The sequence below is a fragment of the Phyllobates terribilis genome, unplaced genomic scaffold, assembly GCF_046119375.1.
Source record: "Phyllobates terribilis strain yellow unplaced genomic scaffold, ASM4611937v1 Scaffold_9__5_contigs__length_417890890, whole genome shotgun sequence".
Lineage (NCBI taxonomy): Eukaryota > Metazoa > Chordata > Amphibia > Anura > Dendrobatidae > Phyllobates > Phyllobates terribilis.
In genome coordinates this window covers 287,061,187-287,073,569 of record NW_027362769.1, presented here as the reverse complement: position 1 = coordinate 287,073,569, position 12,383 = coordinate 287,061,187, and the positions used below count along the sequence as shown (strand labels likewise).

The following is a 12,383-nucleotide window of genomic DNA, read 5'->3' as shown; positions in this document are numbered from 1 at the left end:
GCAGCTAAGTAAAAAAAAACGAGTGGCCATCATTACTTTAAGAAATGAAGGTCAGTCAGTCCGAAAAATTGGGAAAACTTTGAAAGGGTCCCCAAGTGCAGTTGCAAAAACCATCAAGCGCTACAAAGAAACTGGCTCACATGAGGACCGCCCCAGGAAAGGAAGACCAAGAGTCACCTATGCTTCTGAGGATAAGTTTATCCGAGTCACCAGCCTCAGAAATCGCAGGTCAACAGCAGCTCAGATTAGAGACCAGGTCAATGCCACACAGAGTTCTAGCAGCAGACACATCTCTTCAACAACTGTTAAGAGGAGACTTTGTGCATCAGGCCTTTATGGTAAAATAGCTGCTAGGAAACCACTGCTAAGGACAGGCAACAAGCAGAAGAGACTTGTTTGGGCTAAAGAACACAAGGAATGGACATTAGACCAGTGGAAATCTGTGCTTTGGTCTGATGAGTCCAAATTTGAGATCTTTGGTTCCAACCACCGTGTCTTTGTGCAACGCAGAAAAGGTGAACGGATGGACTCTACATGCCTGGTTCCCACCGTGAAGCATGGAGGAGGAGGTGTGATGGTGTGGGGGTGCTTTGCTGGTGACACTGTTGGGGATTTATTCAAAATTGAAGGCAAACTGAACCAGCATGGCTACCACAGCATCTTGCAGCGGCATGCTATTCCATCCGATTTGCGTTTAGTTGGACCATCATTTATTTTTCAACAGGACAATGACCCCAAACACACCTCCAGACTGTGTAAGGGCTATTTGACCAAGAAGGAGAGTGATGGGGTGCTACGCCAGATGACCTGACCTCCACAGTCACCAGACCTGAACCCAATCAAGATGTTTTGGGGTGAGCTGGACCGCAGAATGAAGGCAAAAGGGCCAACAAGTGCTAAGCATCTCTGGGAACTCCTTCAAGATTGTTGGAAGACCATTTCCGGTGACTACCTCTTGAAGCTCATCAAGAGAATGCCAAGAGTGTGCAAAGCAGTCATCAAAGCAAAAGGTGGCTACTTTGAAGAACCTAGAATATAAGACATATTTTCAGTTGTTTCACACTTTTTTGTTAAGTATATAATTCCACATGTGTTAATTCATAGTTTTGATGCCTTCAGTGTGAATGTACAATTTTCATAGTCCTGAAAATACAGAAAAATCTGTAAATGAGAAGGTGTGTCCAAACTTTTGGTCTGTACTGTGTATGTATATATATATATATATATATATACATACACGCACACATATATATATATACTGTATATACACACATACATACAAATAATAATTTGGATCAACCCTTCATTTTTTTCTCTGTTAAAAATAAAGACATTTCAAAAATACAACATTTTTATTGCCGGTGATGTAAAAGTCTGGTCTATCAAAATCTAAAATTAATCAACTTGTACAATAAAAACTGTAAACACAGAAATAAAATGCTTTGTGGCTTTCCGGGCACTACATACCGCTAAAAAAACACAATAAGTAGCTATCAAAATGTCACATGTATTCCAAAATGGTATCAATAAAACAGTCAACTCGCCATGCAAAATAAAGCCCTTACACAGCTCCATCAACAGAAAAATAAAAATGTTATGGGTCTTTGAAAAATGGCAACAGAAACTAATTTTATTTTGTTTTTACAAACTCCTGAATTTTGACTGCAAAAAAAGAGCTCTCATATGTCGACAGAAAAATGGTCATCAAAAGTTATGCCTCTTGGAAGAAGGGGAGTAAAAAAAACAAAAACGCAAAAATTAAGGGGAAAAAATGGCCTGTAATAAGGGGTTAATATTACTATAAACCACCTTCGAGCACCATTAATTCTAGCTACATCCCACCAAACATTCCAAGGACTGTGGCAAGAAGTTGGACCTGACTGGAAAGATTTCTTATCTCCTCTAAACATAAACTAAGATGGCACTATTCACATTAGAGGCGAGTGAGGACGCCAGGGCGGCAGCAATTTTACTCACATCACTATGACATGCAATTAAACTGCTTTTAGGAAAGTTCTGGAGAAGATATTACATTTTCCACTGTGTGTCACATCTTCTGCTGATAACATTTCTCTGCCTCATGTAGAATTCTGTATTCTTTTCTATGCAGTATTTACAATAAATCCTGTATGTGCAAGCTAATAACGAAAAGAAAACATTTACCGCTACAGAAAAAGAATCTGCAGCAAATATTATCTTGTTACCCTCAAGCTGTGGAGTCGGAGTCTGTGTCCATTTTGGTGGAGTCGGAGTCAGTATAAAATGGACCAACTCAGACTCCTAAAACATATAATAAATTGGGTACAGTAGTTCAATGCAGTTTGTGGGGAATATTTTTTCATAAGAATTTGGGAAAGTTATGAAATGTCCTATAAATGTCTGTCCGATTCCAGATCTAAGGGTCTAGACTTTTAGCTTAGATGAATCTGTGCATCAGTAAATTTATCCTTTAAACATGAGCCATGTATGAGGGAGTCGTGGAATCGGAGTCGGTGTCATGGAAATTGAGGAGTTGGAGGTTTGGCTTACCAACTCCACAACCCTGGATACCCTTTATTATAGAAATTCATCAAAAACGCTTATTTTATGTTTGAAACACTTTGAAAAAGTGGTAAAGTCTTATTTAACGAAGAACAGTGTAGATAGATCTAAATCAGTCAAATATCAAAAATCAGTCAAAGGAAAAATTTCAAACTTGTCATAAAAGACATTCTTATTTTGTCTTGTGCTATTGTTTTTTCCACTAAATGCATCAAAAGGGCGCACACACTTCATGAATTTGGCGCAAAATAAAAAAAAAAGGGCTTTCCTTTTGACTTTACCAAGTTTTTGTGACTTTAAAAAGATGCCAAAGGGCAGAATCCTTACTCTAAGGAAGGACTTTAGTGAGATGCACCAAAAAAATTGTGATATTTGGTAAAAGCTGCATTCTATGAGTCTGTTTAAAACATTTCGAAAAGAAAAATTGTTGAAAAAAAACAACTTAAAAAGTGGTGCAAGACGTATAGAGAATAGGGCGCAAATATTAAAGGAGAAACAATAATGATGAATCAGGGCCATAGCATTGTCATCTTTCTCCTTAGGCCAGCGGTTCCCAAGCCTTCACGCTTTCTTTTGGAATTTATATATTACTAAAGTAGTTAGAAAGCATATGCCTTCTGCCAGACACTGAACACAGTGGCACAACTCTCAATGCTTTTTCTCCAATATAATAATTATTTTTTCCCTAATACCTACACCTAGTAAGGAACTCTACATTTCTCCCTCCATCCTCCACACTCATCTCACCTCCTCCTCAGAACTATTCCTCAATATTCACTCCTGTGTCTCCAAACACAGACAGCCACCTCATGCCCTCTCCTGCTCCCACCTGATAACATTTTCCCTACTCCTTCTGACTGCTGGCGATATCTCTCCAAATCCTGGTCCTCCTCACCACATCCCCACAGTCACTTCCACCTCCTATCCACGATCTGTCACAAACTCTCGAAACCCTTCTAACCTTATTCCCATCCGTCCAGCCCCCGCCTCTCCAGCCCCACTAACAGGAGCTCTATGGAATGCTCACTCCGTGTGCAACAAACTTTCCTACATCCATTATCTTTTCATTACTAACAAACTCTCTTTCCTCGGCATCACCGAAACCTGGCTCACCCCCTCTGACACTGCCTCCCCAGCTGCACTTTCGTACGGTGGATTTCATCTTTCTCACACCCCTCGCTCCAATGGCAAGCATGGTGGAGGAGTAGGTTTTCTCCTGTCAGGCAAATGCTCCTTCACCCATATCCCACTGCCAACCTCCATTACTCTCCCCTCTTTTGAAGTGCACTGTGTGTGCATCTACTCCCCCTCCAACTGGTCGTCGTTTACCATCCCCTCGGACTAGCCACCACCTTCTCTGACTACTTCAACATCCCCATTGACACTTCCCACTCATCTGTCTCCAAGCTTCTATCATCTCTTCTTCCTTTGGCCTTGCTAAATGGTCTTCCGCCCCCACTCACAAAGATGGCCACACACTGGACCTCATCTTTACCCGCCTCTGTTCCCTATCTAACCTCTATAGCTCACCTCTCCCTCTTTCTGACCACAACCTACTCACATTCTCTACCCTCTCCTCTCCAGGTGCTCAAGCCCCACTCCACAAACTTGCACACCTTCACAGAAATCTCAAACACCTTGACCTACACTCACTCTCTGAATCCCTTCTCCCTCTCACATGCATAAGTTCATTACACGATGCAAATGCTGCTGCCACTTTATATAACACCACAACAGCTGCAGCTCTCAATTCGGTCGCCCCCCTCACACATACCACAGTTAGCCCACTCAACCGACCACCCTGGCACACCAACCTGACTTAAGAACTGCGAAGGGCCTCCAGGGTTGCTGAGCAGAAATGGAAAAGGTCCTACTCCAACGAGCACTTCATCACATTCAAACAGTCCCTCACTACCTTCAAGTCCACACTTACTGCAGCAAAACAAACATACTTCTCATCTCTCATATCCTCCGTCTCACAACCCTAAACAGCTATTTAAAACTTTCAATTCTCTCCTCTGTCCCCCAGCGCCTCCTCCCTCTCCTCTCATCTCAACTGAAGACTTTGCCACATTGTTCAAGCAAATGATTGATAACATCAGACAAAGCTTTTGCCTAAAGTCCCCACAGCCCCTCCTCACACCTACTCAATCCTCCTCCTCCAAAACCAGCTTCTCCACCATTAAGGAAGATCAATAGTTTCCTAAGGGGACTATTAAATACAGTGAAAAGTAAGAAAAAAAATAAAAGGTTTTAAAAATATGAAAAAAAAAGAAAAACACAAAGTTCAAATCACCCCGCTTTCGCCCCATTGAAAAGAAAACCGTTAAAAAAAATAAAAAATACACATATTTGGTATTGATGCCTTCAGAAATGTCAGAACTATCAAAATATAAAATAAGTATATCCAATTGGTAAATGGCGCCATGAAAAAAATTCAAAACATCAGAATTGCATTTTTTTGGGCCACAACAACATTGCAATACAATGCAATAAGAGGCGATCAAAACATCTTATCTAAGCCAAAATGGTATCAATTAAAACGTCATCTCTGGGAGCAAAAAATAATCCCTCACACAGCCTCATATCCCAAACAATGAAAACATCATGGGTCTTGGAAAATAAAAGCAAAAAACATTTTTCTTACGAATTTGCTAATTATTTTCACCACTTAAATAGAAAAAAACAAACTATAAGTTTGGTATCTGCATTCTCCTACTGACGTGGCGAATCTTATTTCCAGGTCAGTTTTACCACACAGTGAACATGGTAAATAAAAAAAACAAATAATTTCACCGCACTTGGAATTTTTTTCCCATTTTTTATTGCACTATGTAGTAGAATGAATGGTGTCATTCAAAAGTACAACTTGTCCCACAAAAAAACAAGCCCTCAATCGGCTATATTGATGGAAAAATAAAAAGGTTATGGCCCTGAGCATAGGGAGAGCAAAAAACGAAATTGAAAAAAAAGGAATGTATGAGCAGCGAGCTGTATCTGCAGTGTATGTTTTTTGCAGTATCAAGCACTATAAAATGTGATGTGAACATAGCCTTACAGAAAACGAATTTTCTGGGACAATAAAACTGTTACATTCCCGTCAATAATAGCAAATTGTCAAAGCCGGGAGACAGCAAAGCATCCCTTCCTCATCATTATAACACCACCACCAAATTTAACTGTTGGTTTAATGTTCTAAATGTGGAATTCTTTAATTGAATTACATTCCAACATCTTCCAAAAAATCTAAAAACAAAATATTTATTATAACTATAAAGTAAAGGAAGAGTTAAAGGGTATCAAAAGGGACTTTTCAGAATAAACCGTCATAAGTACATGAGGAATAACACAATTTCAGCCCATGCTATGACTTGCGTTGTCATCAGTTTTCCATTTTTCAAGTATTATCTCTTAATTTGCAATTGATTTTTAGCTGGTTGGAGGAGATTAGCTGTTATGATGTCTCCTATACACAACACAGCATACCGAGAGGATTCTTGCTCTTCATTCCTTAGCACAAAGATAGAAACAGTAGCACCATAGAGGAAGTTCTAAAGCAGTATTGAGCAATGTACATGTGAATCCAGCTCAGCACAATCTCTCTTTTTTATCTCCCTCTGCTTGTTTTCTCCTCCTCCACTCTTCTCTATTGATAAAGTTTAAAAGGAGGTGTAACCTGACACCTCACTGTGCTGTCAGTCTGTTGTGAGCAAGGTGGATTTGAGTAATTTTTTTTTTCAGAATGGATGATAAGTTCTGGAGGCAGAGGAGAGGGGAAGAAGTGGCTCATAAGTATAGAAAAAGTAGAGTTCAAAGATGAGAAATGTTATTAAGTTTCTTACGTTTGCCTGCACTATTAGTTTATCTAAAGTTTGTTGAAAGTACAGTTCCCATTTAAATTATCAATATATTAGCTTAAGAAATGAGAAATATTTACCCGATTGCATGTCTTTCCAATAGCCTCTGTACTGGAATTGTCAATTTTCCAAGAAATCTTTTGATGATAGGACGGCTTTTGGCAAATTTATCTTTCAGTTCAACTTCCAAAACATCAGTCAGAAGAGCCACAAAGGAATATTTCTAAATATAAATGAACTAAGTTAGAGTTGCAAACAGTCTACTATTAGTATATTTGCTTATAACAATATAAATCAATTAATCTCACCTCAATGGGACCAGATAATGAGTAATTCTGCATGATCTTACAGCTCTATTCATTTAAAAGGAGTCTGTCACTTCCAAAACTCAATAAATCTACCTGAGGAAGATAGCTTCTGCTATCGAAACGCGTCTTGGCGTTAGAGAGCGTACTAAACAATTAAAGGTTTGTGTTTTATAACCTCAATTCCCTGTCTAGTTGTTCTAGCGCTTCCCTAACACCGCACAATTCTTTCCTTCTTGAAAACTCAAATTAAAGCACACATTCTCAATGCCGGAGTGCTGTCATCACACTGTCCTGTCTACAGTGGCTGCGCAAAGATTGCAAAGTAGTGGCCGGCAGACAGGAGAGCGGCATGAGAGCGCACTCACACTGACAATGCAGGAGCACACACGCGCAATGTCAGAGCGCACTCATACTTACAATGATGGAGCACACATGCGCAATGTCAGAGCGCACTCATACTTACAATGCAGGAGCACACACGTGCAATGTTAGAGCGCACTCATACTTATAATGCAGGAGCACACACGTGCAATGTCAGAGCGCACTCACACTGACAATGCAGGAGCACACACGTGCAATGTCAGAGAGCACTCACACTGACAATGCAGGAGCACACACGCGCAATGTCAGAGCGCACTCATACTTACAATGCAGGAGCACACACGTGCAATGTCAGAGCGCACTCACACTGACAATGCAGGAGCACACACGTGCAATGTCAGAGAGCACTCACACTGACAATGCAGGAGCACACACGTGCAATGTCAGAGAGCACTCACACTGACAATGCAGGAGCACACACGTGCAATGTCAGAGAACACTCACACTGACAATGCAGGAGCACACACGCGCAATGTCAGAGCGCACTCATACTTACAATGATGGAGCACACATGCGCAATGTCAGAGCGCACTCACACTGACAATGCAGGAGCACACATGTGCAATGTTAGAGCGCACTTATACTTATAATGCAGGAGCACTCACGCTCAATGTCAGAGCGCACTCACACTGACAATGCAGGAGCACACACGCGCAATGTCAGAGCGCACTCACACTGGCAATGCAGGAGCACACACGCGCAATGTCAGAGCGCTCTCACACTGACAATGCAGGAGCACACACGCGCAATGTCAGAGCGCTCTCACACCGACAATGCAGGAGCACACACGCGCAATGTCAGAGCGCTCTCACACCGACAATGCAGGAGCACACACGCGCAATGTCAGAGCGCACTCACACTGACAATGCAGGAGCACACACGTGCAATGTTAGAGCGCACTCATACTTACAATGCAGGAGCACACACGCGCAATGTCAGAACGCACTCACACTGACAATGCAGGAGCACACATGCGCAATGTCAGAGCGCACTCACACTGACAATGCAGGAGCACACACGCGCAATGTCAGAGCGCACTCACACTGGCAATGCAGGAGCAGACACGCGCAATGTCAGAGCGCTCTCACACTGACAATGCAGGAGCACACACGCGCAATGTCAGAGCGCACTCACACTGACAATGCAGGAGCACACACGCGCAATGTCAGAGCGCACTCACACTGACAATGCAGGAGCAGACACGCGCAATGTCAGAGCGCTCTCACACTGACAATGCAGGAGCACACACGTGCAATGTCAGAGCGCACTCACACTGACAATGCAGGAGCACACACGCGCAATGTCAGAGCGCACTCACACTGACAATGCAGGAGCACACACTCGCAATGTCAGAACACACTCATACTTACAATGCAGGAGCACACACGCGCAATGTCAGAGCGCACTCACACCGACAATGCAGGAGCACTCACGCGCAATGTCAGAGCGCACTCATACTTACAATGCGGGAGCACACACGCGCAATGTCAGAGCGCACTCACACCGACAATGCAGGAGCACTCATGCGCAATGTCAGAGCGTACTCATACTTACAATGCAGGAGCACACACGTGCAATGTTAGAGCGCACTCATATTTATAATGCAGGAGCACACACGTGCAATGTCAGAACGCACTCACACTGACAATGCAGGAGCACACACACGCAATGTCAGAGGGCACTCACACTGACAATGCAGGAGCACACACGTGCAATGTTAGAGCGCACTCATACTTATAATGCAGAAGCACACACGTGCATGTTAGAGCGCACTCATACTTATAATGCAGAAGCACACACGTGCATGTTAGAGCGCACTCATACTTATAATGCAGAAGCACACACGTGCAATCTCAGAACGCACTCATACTTATAATGCAGGAGCACACACGCGCAATGTCAGAACACACTCATACTTACAATGCAGGAGCACACACGCGCAATGTCAGAGCGCACTCATACTTACAATGCAGGAGCACACACGCGCAATGTCAGAGCGCACTCATACTTACAATGCAGGAGCACACACGCGCAATGTCAGAGCGCACTCATACTTACAATGCAGGAGCACACACGCGCAATGTCAGAACGCACTCATACTTATAATGCAGGAGCACATACGTGCAATGTTAGAGCGCACTCATACTTATAATGCAGGAGCACACACGCACAATGTCAGAACGCATTCACACTGACAATGCAGGAGCACACACACGTGCAATGTCAGAGGGCACTCACACTGACAATGCAGGAGCACACACGCGCAATGTCAGAGCGCACTCATATTTATAATGCAGGAGCACACACGTGCAATGTCAGAACGCAATCATACTTGCAATGCAGGGGCACACACGCGCAATGTCAGAGCGCACTCATACTTACAATGCAGGAGCACACACGCACAATGTCAGATCGCACTCATACTTACAATGCAGGAGCACACACTCGCAATGTCAGAACACACTCATACTTACAATGCAGGAGCACACACGCGCAATGTCAGAGCGCACTCATACTTACAATGCAGGAGCACACACGCGCAATGTCAGAACGCACTCATACTTACAATGCAGGAGCACACGCGCAATGTCAGAGCGCTCTCACACCGACAATGCAGGAGCATACACGCGCACTGTCAGAGCGCTCTCACACCGACAATGCAGGAGCACACACGAACAATGTTAGAGCGCACTCATATTTATAATGCAGGAGCACACACGTGCAATGTCAGAACGCACTCATACTTACAATGCAGGAGCACACACGTGCAATGTTAGAGCGCACTCATACTTATAATGCAGGAGCACACACGCGCAATGTCAGAGCGCACTCATACTGACAATGCAGGAGCACACACGTGCAATGTCAGAACACACTCATACTTACAATGCAGGAGCACACACGTGCAATGTTAGAGCGCACTCATACTTATAATGCAGGAGCACACACGCGCAATGTCAGAGCGCACTCATACTGACAACGCAGGAGCACACACGCACAATGTCAGAGCGCACTCACACTGACAATGCAGAAGCACACAAGTGCAATGTCAGAGCGCACTCACACTGACAATGCAGGAGCACACACGTGCAATGTCAGAGCGCACTCACACTGACAATGCAGGAGCACTCACGCGCAATGTCAGAGCGCACTCACGCGCCATGTCAGAGCGCACTCATACTTACAATGCAGGAGCACACGCGCAATGTCAGAACGCACTCATACTTACAATGCAGGAGCACACACGCGCAATGTCAGAGCGCACTCACACTGACAATGCAGGAGCACACACTCGCAATGTCAGAGCGCTCTCACACCGACAATGCAGGAGCACACAGGTGCAATGTTAGAGAGCATTCATACTTACAATGCAGGAGCAAACACGTGCAATGTGAGAGCGCACGCTTACCCCTCTCCTGACAGCATCAGCCACCCACTACTGTGTAATCCTGCTTGCAGAGAGCAGCTGTTGAAGATCGAGGAGTGAGGTGGGAACGCACCTGCACACACTGACACTGTGTGTGCTCTCAACTACTGCAGTGTATGTGCGTGCAGGTCTGGGATTTCAATTTAGGCAAAGTGAGAGCCCCAAATCGAGTGCGGTCAATCAATATAAGTGACAGGGTGTAAAGGATGCTATTGATTGAAAGGAGAAATTGAGCCATTGGTCATCCCAATTTTACATCGAGGAACCCTCATTTACATATGTAATAAAATGTTTTTAATATAAAACTAAAGGAGTGGAATCTGTACCACAAGTATGATTTCTATCGGGGCTAAGTCCCAGTATCAACGTATAAGTGGTTTAATTTGAATTTTGGGGGGTGACAGACTCCCTTTAATGCAGACCACAGAAGTACGTCGTATGTCTTTTCAGCAAATATGTAGCTTGCAGATCGCTATTTTTTCTATTGGTGTCATTTTCTCGATGTCTATAACTTACCCTTTTGTAGAATTTGCATTGTGGTGTAGAAATGTTGCATGTGCTCCTTGCACTGACATGTGCAAGTCATTTTAACATTTCTAGTAAGTTGTCATTAATATTATTCATTGTTATTAATAATCTAACAGTTTTGTTGTGGCTTTTATGACAATAAGATTTTATTATCTGATTTTAATATTTTCTTTGCTTTCCTACTAGGTCATATACAAAATATAACATAAATGATATGATATGAAGTCCATCAAGTAATTTTATATTTGCAATGTTAATGTTGCAGATCATCAACACATATCAAATACATAATATTTTTATTACCTCTCCATGCCATATTGGATTTGTAGTATTTGCAATAATTGTTGATCTCCTTTCTTGACCATGATGGGCAAAGGTTGGAAAAGTACTCTTTTTCCCAGGTCGAATAGACATCTTTAGATAAGGGTCCGGATGAAAAAACATCCCTTTCTTTAGCCCCACAGCTCTAATATCTAAAAGATCAAATAAAGTGATAAAAGAAATATCTCACAATATTAAAAAAATAATGCAAAAACATACAAACACAAAGCTCGATTTGTAAAAAAAAAAATGTCCTATGGACAATTTTTGTGATGTGCTAGATCTGCGTTTCATAGTTTCAAAGTTCTGAGGTTGAAAGAAGACAAAAGTCCATCAAGTTCAACCTATAATCTAAATTTTTGATCCAAATGAAGGCAAAAACCACATTAGGCAAATGCCAATTGCCTCATATTAGGGGCAAAATTCCTTCCAGACTCCACATATGGCAATCAGACTAATTCCCTGGATCAATGTCCCATCTCCAAAATGTAGTACCCATAAGCTACATTATTTTTCAAGAAAGGCATCCAGGCCCTCCTTGTACTTTTTAGTGAATCGACAATTACAACATCAGGTGGCAGAGCGTTCCATAATCTCACTGCTCTTACAACAACGACTCTGCATCTATGACAATGATGAAACATTCTTTCTACTAGTCATAGAGGGTGTGCTCATTGCCATCATTGCAGGCGTAAGTGTAAAAAAATCATTAGAAAGATCTCTGTTCTGTCCCTTCATATATTTGTACATGGTAATAAGATCAACCTTAAGCCTTCGTTTTTACAAACTGAATAACCCCAAGTTAATTTGTCTTGGTATTGCAGTCCACTCATTTCCTTAATAACCTTGGTTGCTCTACTCTGCACTCGCTCTAGTTCGGCTACAGTATGTCCTTCTTATTACCGGAAGCCCAAAATTGTACACGGTATTCTAAGTGTGGCCACACTTCTATTATTGGATTGTATAGAGGTAAAACTATGTTCTTGTCATGAGCTTGTATGCTTCTTTTAATGCATCCCA

The 12,383-nt window shown here is 42.5% G+C and overlaps 1 protein-coding gene across 3 annotated transcripts in view; it reads right to left on the bottom strand.

The window, feature by feature from the left end:
* HECW2 (HECT, C2 and WW domain containing E3 ubiquitin protein ligase 2) overlaps positions 1–12,383 on the bottom strand; it is a 324,205-nt gene that overhangs the window by 118,423 nt on the left and 193,399 nt on the right. For all 3 annotated transcript variants that reach the window (XM_073647864.1, XM_073647866.1, XM_073647865.1), the window contains 2 exons: positions 11,346–11,515; positions 6,479–6,621 (listed from right to left, as the gene is read on the bottom strand). In XM_073647864.1, coding sequence (XP_073503965.1) covers positions 6,479–6,621; positions 11,346–11,515 — 313 coding nt within the window. The remainder of the gene's footprint in view (positions 1–6,478; positions 6,622–11,345; positions 11,516–12,383) is intronic.